Source organism: Alligator mississippiensis, chromosome 3, assembly GCF_030867095.1.
Source record: "Alligator mississippiensis isolate rAllMis1 chromosome 3, rAllMis1, whole genome shotgun sequence".
NCBI lineage: Eukaryota > Metazoa > Chordata > Crocodylia > Alligatoridae > Alligator > Alligator mississippiensis.
This window is the reverse complement of record NC_081826.1, coordinates 80,127,679-80,144,813: the sequence shown is the minus strand read 5'-3', so window position 1 is coordinate 80,144,813 and position 17,135 is coordinate 80,127,679. Positions and strand designations below refer to the sequence as shown.

Genomic DNA, 17,135 nt, shown 5'->3' with positions numbered 1-17,135 from the left:
TTGGCTGAATCAGTAGGAGTGTCGCTAGTAGGCCAAGGGAAGCGATTATTCCCCTGTATTTGGCACTGGTAAGGCCACATCTGGAGTACCGTGTTCAGTTTTGGGCCCCCCGCTACAGAAAGGATGTCGACAAATTGGAGAGGATCCAATGACAGAAGCCAACAAAAAGGGTGAGAGGCTGGGGGACATGATTTATGAGGAAAGACTGAGGGAACTGGGCTTATTTAGTCTAGAGGAGACTGAGGGGATTTAACAGCAGCCTTCAGCTACCTGAAGTGGGGTTCAAAAGAGGATGGAGCTGGATTATTCTCAGTAGTGGCAGATGACAAAATAAAGAGCAACAGTCTGAAGTTGCACCAACAAAAGTTTAGGTTAGATATTAGGAAGCAAGAATTTTCTTACTAAGAGGATAACAACACATTGGAAGAAGCTACCCAGAGAGGTGGCAGAATTTCCATCCCTGGAGGTTTTCAAGGCTTGGCTAGACAAAGCTTTGGCTGAGATGATCTAGTTGGGGATGATCCTGCCTGGAGCAGGGGTTTAGATTAGATGACCTCCAGAGGTTCCTTCCAACCCTAATTTTCCATGATTCTACGACCTCAGCAGTTGAGTTTCAATCCAGCTTTTCCTAAGCAGTTTAGTGTGAATCATCATAATAACATATGAAATGAGGAAAGCTTGGGCATTTTTAAGAAGTTATGCTGCCTCAATGTACATATCAGGAATCTTGGAAACACATTCAAGATTCCATTGCTGGTCCTATATTAATGAACAAAAAGTGTGCTAAGCAACAGCTTACCTTAACATGATTTTAAAACATGTTAGCTAGTCCTAAAGTGCAAGCTCTCTCTGACATTCTACCAGTTGTTGCTGTCCCATCTGAACATCCTGTTCTTGACTTTTATGACATTCCATACAGACACAAGGGTCCACCTACATAGATCTCCAAGTAGCAGCACGCACATTCCCTTATTCAGAGATTTGGGATTTTCCTGATTCATTAACTGAATTTGAATAACTGGAGCAAAAAAAAATGTTCCTACCTGTTTTAACTGTTCTCCCCAATATTTAAAAGAGAATTATTTGTCTTCTAACCTCACTTATTCTCATAATTCTTGAGTTGGGGTTTATGTATAATTCATTTATCCAAATGGCAACAATACAAAAAGTTTTAAAATATCTCTATAGAAACTTGTTACTACAAGGCCTTCTTCCAACCTTAATTCATAAGCTTTTACAGCTACGTGATTAGAAAGTGAGGTAAAAAGATTTTCAATTTGGTTCTTTTTTTTTTTTAATCCATAAAAAATGCTGTTGACATCCACATATAACTAATGGAACAGTACCTAAAATTGGGAAGTTGGAGAAAAATGGGCATAAATAAGTAAATTTAGAGGAGAAAAACTAAATGACTAGAACACAAGCTGGAGACCAGAGCAGGATTTACAGTGTAAAATATTTTTTGGAAATGTGTTTAGTTTTCCAAAACATATATTTCTTCTATTTTCTGAACTTCATAACCTTTTCTATCAATTACACTGGGTGCTTCAAGTCCTGCTGAACATTTGAGAAAGCAAGACAGCAGTGATCTTAAATGTATCATTAGTGTTTCAATTCCTTTATATCACGTTTAAAAGTATTAATTCTAGAAGAATACTCCAAATTGTTCTAAATGGATCAAATTTACAATTTTTTCAGGATAAAAAGGGGGGAAAAAAAGAAAACCTGCTAGTAATAAAGGCAATGTACAAAACCAAAAAGAAGGAATATTAAGGCAGAACAGAATACATTCAAGCAGAATATTCCTGTACTCAGCAGCGTTTCCAATCCTCTCATTCACAGAATATGAAAAAAAAAGTTTGCATGAACAATGGATGGTTATTGTAAAAGTATCTCTTAATAACTAGAGTGCTTCTTAGTAAAAACACCCTTGCATTATTTCTATTTACCTCTCCATGTTCCTTTAATACATCCTTTACAGCATTGCCTTCAAGATTCAGCTTTTCTTCCAGCAGAGGGCTGTGTTTCTTCATGAAGTCTACATGCTCCTGAATCTTTTTATTAACTGCTTTTATCTTAAGCACTTGGTTTTGTACCTGTTGTAGCTGATGATTTTTACAGTCAAAATACCACTGCAACTCTGAAATATCTTGAGCACAAGCTTCATATTCTGTAAAGAAAGGGGGAAAAATCTAATTAGTGGTGTATGTGTGTATATATAGATATAGATCTATGTATGTAAATAGAATATATATCACACACCTACACACATGCAACATATATTTAATGAGCTTATAAAATGTGTTGCTAGGATTCAAAATATTTTAGGAGTTATAACAGATTGCTGAAAATTATTTTTTAAAGACTAGAGAAAATATATATGTTACAAGAAATACTATAAAATATTTTATGAAATAAAGAGCAATATGAAACTCATGTCTAATAATGTCCAGTACATTAAGCAAACAAACTTTTAAGCTGAAAAAGTTTACAATGAAGGAGTGAATAAGAGAGCAGAGCTAGTTTCTGTGGAATCCACTACCTATTAGAAGAGTTTATACCAGCTTTGTACAACTTCCCCAATTGTAACACCAGTCACTGCTGTCTTTAAATTCTAAAATTAGATATTTTGATGGAGGTAATATGACACCTGTTGAAAGTAAAAAGAGCTAAGTGTCCAAGCACTCTTGAGAAACAGGTCTATGGCCATACACAGGCATTGTACTGTAGTGCTAAATCTATCTTTGCAGTGCTGCAAAAATACAAGCGTACAGCCATTCAATCTGTTTGTAACATTACAAAGACACTAAAAAGACTAAAAAACAGTAATTCTTTCAAAGACAAACTTTTATGTTCCAGAGCATTATGTGGTCTTTAGGACCCCCACTGTTCTCCATTCCCCCTTAGTACCTCCAAGGGGGAGGGAGAAAAGAAAATGGCTGGCTCCCTGAGAGCCCACCCAGCAGCCAACTGTCAGGAAGCCCTGCCTGGAGGGTTTCTGCTGGCCACACTGGTTGCATCCCCATCCAATTTGGCCAAAAAGCTGATTAGCAGAATCATGCAAAAGCAGCTGTCACAGCCCCCTGCAGCACGTCCCAGCAACTGTGGGCTCTGTCAGGTGATCACTGACAGCCTGTCCCCTTTTGCAGCAGGAGAGGGGGCAGGCTACCAGTGACTGAGCTCCCCTCAGGCCCTATCATCACCTGGCTGGAGACCTAGCCTTTGAGATGAGAGCCTTTGTAGCTCTCTAGCCAAGGAGCAAGCACACTATATAATTAATTACATGCATTATAATTATATGTATATATTATTATAATTATATATAATTATAATATAACTATTATATAATTTCTTATACAATGCTCAAAGGTTCCACAGTAGTTTTTCTTGCAGAATTGTTCAGCTAAATTAATTTTTTAGAGGTAAGACAATATAGTTCGTTGCAGTGCTATCCAAGTCAATGCAACTCCAGCCTGTATTGTAATTACTTAGTCTTTCCTTCAAAATTAACTAACTGCAATATAACAAATATTCTTAGTTTTAACCCCAGTACCTTTTTGCACCACTGCAGGAAGCTGCTGAAGTCTCCAGAGCGATATACAATCAATTTTCATGCCAAGGTTTTTCTTGCGCTGGTTTTCGAACTTCAAAGCTTCTTCAGCCTCTTTACGGTCAGCTTCTAGCCGCTTAATTAGCTCAATGACTTCTGATAATAGAGCTTCAGTTTCCTGCTTCAAGGTTAATATGTTGCTGTCTAAATATATTTAAAAGTTATATAAACTTAAACATATACATGCTGTCTCAGCTTCATCCACAATGTAAAGTTGGCCTGTTCACATATACCAGATCATATACAATTAGTCACAAAACAAAAATTGTACTCTATATCCCTCACTTATTTCTGACCCAGCATAGAGAAAATATATAGTAAAATAGCTAGAGGAAAAACCTCTTCTGTGCTTCTCTCAGGAACAGGAAGACCACTCTAATAAGGTACAACTGACAATGTCTCTATTTTCCTTTAAAACTTTTTTCCTAATTTCTGAAGAACTAACGACTACCTTAGAACACTGACAAAACATCAGGTTCTGATAATACTAAGTGGGGTCTATCAACATCACTGTGTAACTACTGGAATTTAAATTAAACACCAAAATTAACCTCTGTCAAAAAAACTACTAAAATGCTTCAAGCACTAAAGAATTGGTATGTCCATAAAAGAATCTTTGAAGGGAAAAATGCTGTTCTCATTTATTAATCAGATCCATATAAAACTATTTTAAAATACAATCTCTAGGGCTTTGCATGTGCCCCTCATTTTTCAGCTAAACATGTTTGTCCAAATAACTCCAAGCACAAGACAAGACACTGTTTAAAAGCTGGGGTTAAAATTCAGACCTCACTGAAGTCAATGGGATTTGCTGAAGTCTCTAGCTGTTGATACTTATTTACAACAGTTGTAATTGGCGTCCTTTGAATAATCAGACAGTCAAGTCTATTTTATTTTTAAAACAGTATTTTAAGAAGTCCGAGCTAAATGCTATTTTATTGTTCTAAACTGTGAAAGAGTTTCAGCCTTTATCTCAAGGGAATAACATGAATATTCTTCAGTGGAATTATTGCAATCAGTCTGTGGAGATACCAAGAAAAAGAGTTCTGGAATTTCCAGCAGTTCCAAAGACCTATTCTTAGTAAGTTTGAACCCTAAAGGTCTTAAAATATAGTAAAGGTTTTATCACAGAAGCACAATATGCCTCAGTATAAACAAAGTAATTTATGAGTACAATTTAACAGTACTTAACATAACTTTTAAATTTCCTATGAAAAATATAAAAATCTATGAAGTATTTACATGTTACATACATTATGACAGTTTTAAAATATGTTCAATAAGGAAAAACTTAATTATTCAGAATTACCATAAAATATTTTTACCTTCACAATATATCGGAGTCTCTTTAACATCCAATGGAGAGGAGCTTGATAACTGACCATCTTTTCCCACTTTTGAAATCCTGAATTCAGAGTCAATTGTGAGAACAAATCTGATCATTCAAAATGGTGTGCTGTTAAACAGATACTATCAAATGGGTATTCCTTTTTAGGACAAAAATCAAAACATACACTTTTTACAATTTTAATTAAACAGAATTAAAAGCATCTGACAAGTAAAGAAACCAGTACAGAGAAAATTATAATTACACACCTTCCATTTATGTATTGTTTTGAAAGTTTATTTCATACTACATATGCTTCTCTAAACTTTTTATTTACTATGGATTCTTAACTCTTGAGGCATATATCCAGGTTCAACACACAGAAGTTTTTGTCCTCCTTTCTGTATCTCCACACAGGTATCTGGCGAGACACTCTGGAACAGCAATGTAGGCACACTGTCAAGTCACTTCTGGTTGCCATCACAATCACAAATGCAACTGTAAGGTTGCTGGCAAAAGCTGCTTTTTTTATTGCCCACCTCCCTCCCCGCAAAACTGGTATCCTGGATAGTTGCCCCTATCTCTCCCCTCTCATTATGGCACTGCTCTAGAATGTTTAAAATCTGATTCCATGCACGTTTCCAATGTCAATACTTTATATCTCGAAAAATACTATCTAGCTGCGTACTATCTATCTTCACTTTTACCTAAGAAGTGAAGGGTACTACTTGGAATGAATTTTGCTTACATGATGGTAGTGTTCCTACTTTCATACATACAAATAAAAAGCAAACACCTTATTCTTAATACCTACACCTGAAAAGCAACAACATATTTCAAAAGGAGAGGAAGTGACAGAAAAATAAGACATTACTGCTATTATATATTAAAACTGAAAAGCAAAAAAAAAAAATCAGAAACAGTGACATTTTATCCTGTGTGAAAAATCCTATGTTTCTGTCTTGGCTTTTCTAGCAACGGTTCAGGAGTAACTAACTGAGCAGGGTAACATTTACAAGTTTATTTTATAAGTCAATACCTATTTGTGAAGTTGTCTTTTGACAGCTAGGAAGCCAACTTTTATATGGGTATCACCTAATCTTTGGGAGTCCCCAGCCACTTAACTGCTGCCAGATACTTAAAGAAAATACCGTCAGCTATTAAGGTGATGCTATAGCTAAGAAAATTGAAAGCTCTACTTGCAGCGGTGGGAATCATTCTACGCCAGTAGCAAAATCGGAACCTTTTTCCAGACCAGAAACATCAATAGAGATCTAATTCTTCTCTGAAGAAAGTGGAAATAGTGGAAGCAGCAGGTTTCCTGTTTCCCCAATCAACAGGCAATACGGTAGCTGTGGGACCCCCCCGATACATACCCCAGCAGTCCGTAGACACCTTACTGAGCATATAGAAAGGCCATCCTTTGTTTCTTACCAAAAAGAACATACTTAATGGGGTGGGACAGGTGGGATCTCAGAGCAATATATCATGGATGGGTATGGACAAATATTCATTTGAAGCGGTAAGATTTTCTGGAAGACAAGGTTCTTTGGATAAATCTGCTATCTTTTATTAGACCAACTCAAATAGTTAAAAAAATTCTTCTTTGCAATTTTTCAGGTACAATTACCCTTCGTTAGGCAGAAGAAGCATCTGCAAATGGTCTGTTCCTGGATGGAGTAGTAAAGCAGCCAAAGGCCAGTACCTATGCAAGAAAGCCAGTCAGTTAAAATGTAAATTGAGGAGGTCGGTAGGTGAGAGAGAAGTGAGGGGGAGAAAGAGGGACAGAGGGGAATGAATGTAGCTTTAGCCAATGGACGAAACACAGGAGGACAGGGGAAGAGAATTAATATATGCCTTCCCCTTCTTACCCCCACCTATCCCCGACCCATCTCTCACCAACTGACCACCTCAATTTACATTTTAACTGACTGGCTGTCTTGCATAGGTATTGGCCTCTGGCTGCTTTACTGCTCCATCCAGGAAGAGCACAGACCATCTTCAGACGTTTCCTCTGCATGACAAAGAGTAATTGTACCTGAAAGCTTGCAACGAAAAATGTTTCCAACTATCTGAGTTGGGATAATAAAAGATATCGGATTTACCCAAAGAACCTTGTCTGCCTATGTCCTTAGACCAACACAGTGACAAACTACACCCCTGAAACACAGAAGATTTTCTGGGGAATTTGAAGCACCATGAAAACAGAGAAAGAAATGTGTGTACAACCATTCAAGCACCTGATCATCCAGAGCATCGAAGACTCTATATGTGCTGGCAATCCAGAGCTAGGGGGTTGGTGTGCAGTGAATCCTGGTGTGCTTTGCAAGCACCCCCTTCCTCCCCCACAATCTGCAGAGATTCCAGAGGATAGCTGAGAGCAAAGGAAAGTACTGATTGGCTGACCACCCGGAGAACCACACCCACCCAGGACCAACCGTAACCCCCAGGGCTGGAATTGCAGAGCCAGTGTATCTGTTCACAGTTTCCACTGCCAAAAAGACTCATCAATTTTACTTCAGCCCATAATGGATGACTATTTTAGATTTGGTTTTGGAAAATTATGAAGGCACCATCAGAAACAACCTTAGTCATGAGTTGACTCACTTACATATAAATGGAGATAAGAAAAGTAGGTCTATAATTACTTCTATTATTATTTCCAAAGGACAAGTTTTGACAAATTAAGGGAACTAATCAGTGAAGTAACATGGAAAGAAAAGTCCAAGGAAATGAATGCAGGAGAAGACCTTGGATTTCTAAGTCCAGTACAGTAGGTACAGTGAATGCCAAATGCTATGCTCCCACTGAAGCAGAGTTAAAGCCTGCTACTTTTGCTTTTGAGAGCTTGTTCAGCTTCTGCGAGGGGTGGTACACAGCACCAAGTACCGTTATGTGTACATGACCAAGGCTATGGTCACATGGTCTCTGGTTCACCAACCAGTTTGACATAGGCAAGTCCCCAGCGAGAAAGGCAATGTAGGAGGTGTTCCCGCCTATGCAATGGGTGCTGGCACCATGATTCACTAGCCTCATCAACCCACAGGAGGTCAGCAGCAGGGGGAAAGCTCCAATGCTGACTCTACTTCAGGAATGGGGACTGCAAGGACTCACATTTGCCCAAGCCATAGCCTTTAAAAACTACAGCAGTCAGTGTATGCACCAAGAACATGCATACTTCCTGACCCCACTGCTGCCCTGTAGGGACCTGACACTGCCTACATGCCAGGCAAGGCACTAAGGAGTCTTCCCCTTCATCCCAGCTGTGACATTTGCTATTCGTTAAAACAGAGAGCTGCCTGTTGAAGGACCTGCACACAAGCCATGAGTTCCTGATCAGTGACCTTGTTTTCTCGTACCTTGAGTTCTAGTACCTTGATACCTTGTAGCATAGCAGCTATTTGCCTCACAAAGGCCCCAAGTTCAAAAACAGGCAGAAACAGTCCCCTGCTTAGTGCTTTTCCTCCAAGCTGGCTTGCAGATAATGTCAGAAATGCTGATGCGAGAGGAACAGCTATTTCAGGCACGGCAGGAGGGTCTAGGATGTGGATTCCTGCTCTGTCCTCAGTAAAGAAGGAACTTATCCGCAAAGGAAGAAGGCTGAACAATGCAACCACATGGTGATATGTGGGCCTGGCTCTGCATCCCTAGTAGGAGTGCTCTGCCTCCCTCGTATGCCTCTCACTGCATACAGCACACAAGGCTGGTCCAGAGTGCATGCTGCATGCAGCATCCCACCTGCAAGGCCTGATGAGTTTGACACCCCTCCCTGTTCTACAGTAACTGTAGTTAAAATATTATAGTCAGTGTGAATCCATCTCTACCGGTGGCATGTGTTCTTTACCTTCTCATGACCCTTTGAGAGGACCCAAAAGGTGAAGCAACCAGAACTCCCTCCGAGTTTCTTTATCATCTAAAGCCCATTTTAGCCAACAATCAATATGCTTCGAGAAAGAAGGATTTGTGGGATCCATAATGACTACTTCTCAAACGAACAGTTATTTTATACCGTTACAGAAGTAAAGTTATTTTATAAAAAAGAAAAAAATAGTTACTTGTTAAGCGTCAACACAGATCCTACTTTAGGCGACTGGCAAGAATTATCTTCTTCAGGATGGCAGAAAGGATATACAATCTTCCTTTCTGAAAACTTCATCACTACTTCCTATCTTTGCCTCCCACTAGAATGTGGGCTGACAGGAATGAAGGGTGCCTGCCACAGTCAAACAGGGATTGAAGAATGACTCCAATATCTCACATCAGATCTTCCAGCAAAATCTACTGCATAATTCTTTAAATATGAGCAGTATGATTCATGCAGAAGTCTTTCAGATTTCCAATACTGAAACATTTTGTAAAAAGGCCAAAGACATTGTTTGTGCTCTTGCATGGTAAACTCTGATAGACAGTAGGAGAGATGCAGCTAGGTAGTTAGTATGTGGACTACTAATTACTGTAGAATGGGGAATGCCTCTCAGCCTGTAGTTTAAATACTTTTATGTGCAGTCCTCTGTTCTTCAGGGACCATGTCACGCATATTAAACACATGTCCCTCATTACTTGGAGACAGTCCAAGTAATCCTGTTTCAGATGCATCTGTGACCAGTGCTCTGGATGGCAAGGGGGTTTCAAATAGTAACACTTTCAGGGAACTACTAGGGGATAACTACCAGAACAATACCTTGAAAATACATGATAGGATTAGAAATAATTTGCTTTATTAAGGTTCTCTTGGCAAACAAGCTAAACAAGGCCAATGTATTTCAGACCTAAGCCATATGCATGTGGGTATATAGCCTCAGAGAACAACATAAATCTGAAACATCATGGACTTTTTAACTTTGATAAGTTAAAATACAGTAACTGACCTTTTAAACAAATTCAGTAAATGGTTTATATAAATCAATCAAAAATTAAGAAACTGTAAACTAAGCAGAATGATTTTACAAATAGCACAGAACACTTCACTGAAGTAGAGTTTAACAGACAATCTGTTCTTAGCAGTTAGTATTTCCAAACCAAGGTTAAAAAAAAATAAGAACGTTTAAAAATCCATATTCAAGTAGCTGTGGAAGGGACCCGATTCCCAAAAGCACTGAGTACTTAACTGCTTCCACTGAAATCAACTGAAAATTTAGTTGAGATGTTTCATATCCCCTTACCAGTTTCCCAAATCCTTTAGTTTTCTAAAAAAACTATACAAGAAAGCATACTAATTTTATTTTCATTTGAAGCAGGGAAAAATATAGTATTAAAGTTCATAAAATGTGTATTTCTTTGTCTACTTTCTCAAACAATTATTGACATTAAAATGCAATGTATGTATGATTCTTACCAGAGAATTTTCTCCTTAAGTATGTGATCATACTGCAAATGGAAAAAAGTAAATGTTAGTAAACATATGGATCAAATAGATTTTCTAATTTCTAACACAAATTTAACAGTCTACTAAACTTCATATTGCAAGCTGGACACATCAAACAATTACAGTTTTGACCATTTTTCAAAATAACAAAAACCATGAATTTGAATTAGGTTCCCAAAACAAACCTTTCAATATCCTTTCAGACAAACCTCTATACAAATCCAGAAAGAAAAGAAAACATATGATACCAAAATACTGATTCCTATCTTCGTAAAATCTAAGCAGTAAGTGACCTACGTTATGCTAAAAATAAGTAAACCAAAATATTCTGTAAGTAAAAATAGAACCAACCTATGTAAGTTAACCTAACTTTGCAGTGTCTGTATATCCCAGAATTTTGAGAATTTATTTTACTTTTAGTCTTAACTATCTCCTCTTAATCTTTATTCTCTAAAGACAGCAGAGTTCTCTAGCAGATGTTTAATTTAATTTGTGGCAAAATTCAAAGCTCTCTATAGTGAAAAGAAATCTTTCCATTGAATTCAAAGAACTTTTGACAAAGCCCATAGAGACTGCAACTGCAGGAGTGTTGAATGGGTACACAAGTCAAACTTTAAGGGCTAAGTATTTACACAAGACCTGTTAGGTGTTACAGCTCTGCTTAACCCAATGCAGCTATGAACAGACTGCTACAAGGGCCTGAGCTAGGTAATTTGAGTGCTCATATATTGGTATTGCAGAGTAAACATATATTTACTATTTTAGAAAACATGTACTGTGTATAGGTATATTCTCACAGCAGCCCTGACTGCATTCCCAAAGATGACCATTGTAAATTTCCTACCATACTATCAACAGTTATGCATTTTCCACTTCCCTCTGCTTATCTGCCCATAGATAACCTCTCTTCTCTCCCTACAGTTTGTTTCTCTCTTCAGTCTTCTGTATAGAAACATATAGTGCTAGCTGCCAGCTATGTTCATGCCCTGTGCCAAAGTTAGCAAGGCATTTTTAGAAAGTCCTATACATTCATTATAAGGCTGGAAGGGACCTTGGAAGATCATCGGGTCCAGCCCCCTGCACCAAGCGGGAAAGATAACTGGGGGTCAGGTGACCCCAGCAAGGTGACTGTCTAGTCTCCTCTTGAAGATTTCCAGGGTAAGTGATTGTACCACCTCTAGAGGGAGTTTATTCCAGTCTGGACACCCTGACTGTGAAGAAGTTTTTCCTAATGGTGAGCCTGAATCTGTCTTCCAGGAGACTGTGGCCATTATTCCTAGTTTTCCCCTCAGGTGCCCTGGTGAACAGTTGCTCACCGAGCCTTTGATGTACTCCCCTAGTGCAGCAGTAAGCTGCTACCAGGTCCCCTCTTAGCCTTCTTTTCCTCAGGCTGAAGACTCCCAGATCCTTCAGCTTTTCCTTGTATGGCTTGCCATGTAAAACTCTGATCATACGGGTGGCTCTTCTTTGGACTCGCTCAAGCTTGTCCAGGTCCTTGTTAAAGTGTGGTACCCAGAACTGGACGCAGTACTCCAGCTGCGGTCGCACCAGCGCTGAGCAGAGTGGAAGAATCACCTCCTTGGTTTTGCTGGAGATGCACTGATTGATGCATGCCAGGGTATTATTTGCCCTACTGGCTACAGTATCACACTTCCGGCTCATATTCATACCGTGGTGTATTATTACCCCCAGATCCCTTTCATTTGTGGTGCTAGTCAGTTTGGTGCTGGCAAGTCTGTAGGTGTGTTGGGGGTTGCTCATCCTGAGGTGGACCACTTTACATTTCTCAATGTTGAACTTCATCAGGTTTCAAACTGCCTAATTTGCCAGCCTGTCTAGGTCCACCTGTATCTGTAGCTTATTTTCAAGCATGACCACGCTTCTCCATAACTTGGTATCATCCGCAAACTTGGCCAGTGAGCAATTCACCCCCACATCCAAATCATTTTAATAAAGATGTTGAAAAGTACTGGACCAAAGCACCAACCCCTGTGGGACACCACTGCCCACTTCACAAGGATGACACAGATCCATTCACTATGACTCTCTGGGTCCTATCCTGCAGCCAGTTTCTCACCCACCTGACTGTCTAGGAGTTAAGCCCACAATCCTGCAATTTTCTCATGAGGACAACATAGGATACTAGATCAAAGGCCTTTCAAGGTATACAATGTCATCCTGCTCTCTTGTGTTCAGGTGGAGAGTTACCTGGTCATAGAAGGAGATGAGGTTGGTAAGCCAAGACCTGCCTGTGACAAAAGCTATGCCAGCTGTCATTCAGAATCTTATCATTCAAACCACTAGGAAAAGAGGATGTTTCATACTTGGCCAAAATAACATACATCTAAAGGGATACATTTCTGAGTTACAGAACTAACACCATGTCATCATGGCTCATCACGTTGTGGTCTAAAAATGAACATAGGAATCCTTCCTAAAGATATAATCTTGTTGTCTAGAAATTTAAGACTGTACTAATATTTGGGCATTTTTAGTTCATATGTACCTGTTGAAAGAATTTTTCAAGCTTTACTTCCAGCTCTTGAATAAGATGAATAACTTTGTTAACACATAACGATGGTGTATTTACCAAAGCGCAACTGCGACACCTGGTTGGATAACCTAAGAGCACCTCTTTGCTCTTGCCTGGAAAAAAAAGAATATGGAAGATTATGTACAAAACTCAGCAATTTAGTAATACTGGATAGATTTTTTTTCTTTTAAATCTGCAAACAATATAGATATTGTGAATGACTAAAAAGATAAAGCATCTAACTCTAAAACATTCTGTACAAACTTCTATCCTACACTGATTTACAAAACAAATCTCAGATCAAACCAACTTTCCAGATTTTAGGAAACTACAAGTAGAAAATGGCCACGGATTAAAAGCAGGCCTGTTTGACTGATGTCCTGCACACCACACACATCCTAAAAGTGGTTAAATTGCAGCTATGGACCATGTTAGCACAGCTGCTGGAGCCTCCATTTTGGTGCGTCCCCACAATTCAGGGGGTGAACACCACTACAGCTTGCCCCCTTATGCCCTTACCCACTGCTTAAGTTGGGGCCTTTGGTCACTACTGGCTACTAAAGTCGGCAGCAGCAGAAAAGGGGGGTAAGCAGCCATGACATTCACCCTACCCCTGGTTCTAAGGCCATGCCAACCAATGGCTGTCAGCCACACCAACAAGCTACTGCCCCACCACCAGAGATCCAGTCTCTGAGAACCCCTGATGTTTGGATCCGACCCATCAAGCCAAATAAGTTGGACATCCCTGGGTTAAGGAATAAAATCTAAAATGAGACAAAGGAAATATAAGAAAAGGGGGAAATAAAAAGAGGAAAATGTTGGAGAGAGAGACAAGACAAAGGGCTTAAAAGGCCAAAATGCAGTTTATTATGCTCCCCCATCTCTAGATTTACCATAATTGAAATGAGTTTGATGGTTTTCATCTGTTCCTCCAAGCAGACTTGTCCAAAACAAAAATGACAACAAATAATAGGATGTGATTACCACTTTCTCCTCTAGAAAGGCTGAGACTAAAATAAAAGGGATCACAGGGCACTAATGGATCTGTAGGCAAACTTGAAGTGCTCCCGAATACATTATACCTGGCTGTAGCCAGAGTAACCTTTTATTTTTAAAAGGGATGGAGGCACAGAAAAACACTTTTCATTTTCTGGAAACTACCTCATTTACATTACCCTATTTACAAAATTAAAACAACCTGAAAATACAGTATTTTATGAAGTCACTCAAGTTAAACTACCACTCAATTTTCCTCTCCCCTTATACAGTTCTACAGCTTGATACAGACCCAGACTATGCCACCTGACTCACATTTAAGTAGTATAGAGAATTCCAATTGGCTGTCCTATAAATCCCCTAGATATAAAATCATGTGAGGTTAATTAATGTCATTGGTGCATCAACACATGTGCTTTGCTGCAGAGTAGACTAATTAGCTCTGCAATCAAGTGTCACTGTTTACATATGCGCAAATCATATTAGGGCGCAGTAAACTAATTAAATCTGCTGTAAGATAGTATCATCGGGGACAGTACTATCTTATGAAGGAGTAAATAGCTGCACTGAAACACACATGTAGATGCTCACTGGGAGTGTAAATTGTGCCCAGTCAGCATAGCCAGCCAGGGGCCTGCTCTGCCCCAACTCAAATTGCAGCTGTCCTGGGCGCACATGTAGACACTGTGCCCGGAAGCAGTTTACTCTGGCTCTAACTGGTTCTGAGTTTACTGCTTTGCATTACTTGCACGTTACCCACTGTGTCCTGAAAAAAATTTCAACTGTAACTGTAACTGAAGTTACGATGTAACAAAACAAACAAACAAACAAAACAACAATTCTTCCCTTGGAGAAAGTTTCACTTATTGTCTTGGCAGCAAATGAAACAGAAATTTGTGCGACTTCAAACCATTCCAGATAAAAGCCAAGGACCTTTTAACCTCAATTTGTGGTGAAGAGTCTCATCAGGATGGGAATGACAGCTTGCAGAAAATATTGGCAGGATAACTGACTAAGGTGACCATTCAACACTGCCTCTGGAAGGAATTTTGGATGACTCTATATGGGAAGCTAATGGTCTGTGCAAGGTGCACATGCTGCACTCCCTAACAGGTAGGTAGTACAGCAGTTGTACTTCTCCTATATACAGAAGCACAATTGCTCTTTCCATTTTCCTCTAAAGTGCTGAATCTCTGCATCATGTTCTACATAAACCAGTGCTTAAAAGGCACAATCTGGCTCAAAGTCTATACAACTCAAGTAGAAAAAAAAAAAGTAGAAAATCTAAGATTTAAGATTCCTAAAGCTACATTATTTCAACTTTGGTGAAAATATTTAGAATCTTCTTTTTGTCCTTGTTAAATCTATAATACGTTAATACTGGATTTTTCAAATGCATTTCCAAATGCATAAAAAGGTGGCCAAAATAATGTTGCCGCTTTTTGCATTTCTTGATTCTCTTTAAAATATTATTTAAGTTAAATTTTCTCAATGATTTTTTTAAAGTCAGCTTATTTAACAAGAATTCATCTTCAACAGACTGTAACCACAAACTACATGAACAACTTTACAAATCCACTTATGAATGGCAAGTAAAATGTACTTTGATGAGAAAGAGAATCATTTATTATTTTCTGCAGAATTTAAAAGTGATATGTAATTCTAGTTAACTTTATAGTTATTCCAGACAGAAAAAATAATTTTGATTTCAGGGGAAAGACAGGGAGGTAGATAATGCCTGGATTTAAGGTCACTAGGGCCGGCCCTCTCTCCCTAGCTCCACAAAAGTTGTCAAACATTATTACAAGTAGGAAGAGAGAAAAAAAAAAATTTAAATTATTAAATCAGTTACAAATTCATAAAAATAATTAGTTCCTTTTAAAAGGCTTTCAAAGCCTAAATCAATAAAAGTTTAGACAGATGACTTACCAGGTGGGGGCTCACTACTATCCTTGGAAGAACAGGAAAGTGATTGCGTCTCAAACATTTTTGTCGCTAGACCTTGCAGCCTAATTTAAAGAAATTAATTAAATATTTATTGAAGACAAGTGCATTTATTTCATCACCCTAGAAAATAGTATTTCTGCAGGGTTACATAACTATATTGGTAATAAAAGGCAGGCACATTTTCTGCTAAGAAATATAGAGAAAAGCATATGGGCGAGTGACTTTGATATTACAAAACACCAAATGAAACCATCTCAATCATAATTTAATTAGCTAAAACTGTGGATAAAGAACAGGCTGTCAAGTCTTCATGCATATAGCCTAAATGTTTAAATTATGCATGTTATTTTGTACTCAGCCATGAGCACAATTAATAACAGCAAAGATTTAAGAGACAAAATGGATGACCTACAATATTATTTTGAACAAACATAATAGCCATTTGACGATGATCCATAAATATGTAAAGTCTGTAAAAGATAATCGTGTTTGTCTGCAGGGATAGAGAGACCCAGGCAAGGGAAAAAAGAAAAACCTGCTAAATCCCATGCAAACTAACTAGCAAAAGTTACCACAGTAAATACTCTAAACAGTTTAAAAAAAAGACAAGAACATTTATAATAAAGAAGTGAAAGACTGCCAGAGAAATAAAACTGTACCAAATATGCTAAATGGAATGCCAAAGACGTTATGGCACATGAGTAGCATGGATTTGTTTCTTTTATATTAATGTAACAGGCCCTGAAAAACTCCAGCACATTAGTTCCTGATTGTTGGTGCAAAACAGATTCTTAGGAGCGCAGGTTCACAATACATGCACAAAATGCTGTTTGCTTGCAGATTTTTCTAAGCACAAAAGTTACATGGGAATGGCATGTGGAAAAGTGTCTAATAAGCCAACTCAACCGCCCATGCAAACTTACGCTAGTAAGGTTGGGGTTTTGTTTTAGTCATGATGGATCAGCAAACATATAAGGTGGAAAGCCCTGTACTCTTATACTACTAAGATTTTGTAAAATCTGGCACTTTTTTCCATTTTCCAAAAGTACTTTTTTCCAGTGGTGGGTCCTAATATTTTGCAAAGGAATTGACTAATTTAGCTAACGCATAGAATTTTAAATATATCTGTAAGGCTAGGAACAGACATTCAAAAAGCCCAAACCAGAATTGATTTAATCTTTCCAGGTTAGTCTAACCCACATAGATTGAACTGATTTGCAAGTGAATAGACATTCACTTTAGATTCCAGAAATTCAGGCATGTGCCTTCAGTGGCTCAGGCTAGAAACTGGAAGGGGGGGGGAGCTAAAATGAGCCCTCCCTTCCCTTCAGGCTGGAGGGAAGCCAGGCCCCAGTAG

At 38.6% G+C, this 17,135-nt stretch overlaps 1 protein-coding gene across 1 annotated transcript in view; it reads right to left on the bottom strand.

Moving 5' to 3' along the window:
• CCDC178 (coiled-coil domain containing 178) overlaps window positions 1–17,135 on the bottom strand; it is a 381,945-nt gene that overhangs the window by 305,446 nt on the left and 59,364 nt on the right. The window contains exons 2-7 of the mRNA XM_059724137.1: window positions 15,761–15,840; window positions 12,809–12,948; window positions 10,273–10,304; window positions 4,936–5,015; window positions 3,554–3,754; window positions 1,950–2,170 (exon numbers count right to left, since the gene is read on the bottom strand). Of these exons, the coding sequence (XP_059580120.1) occupies window positions 1,950–2,170; window positions 3,554–3,754; window positions 4,936–5,015; window positions 10,273–10,304; window positions 12,809–12,948; window positions 15,761–15,840 (754 nt within the window). The remainder of the gene's footprint in view (window positions 1–1,949; window positions 2,171–3,553; window positions 3,755–4,935; window positions 5,016–10,272; window positions 10,305–12,808; window positions 12,949–15,760; window positions 15,841–17,135) is intronic.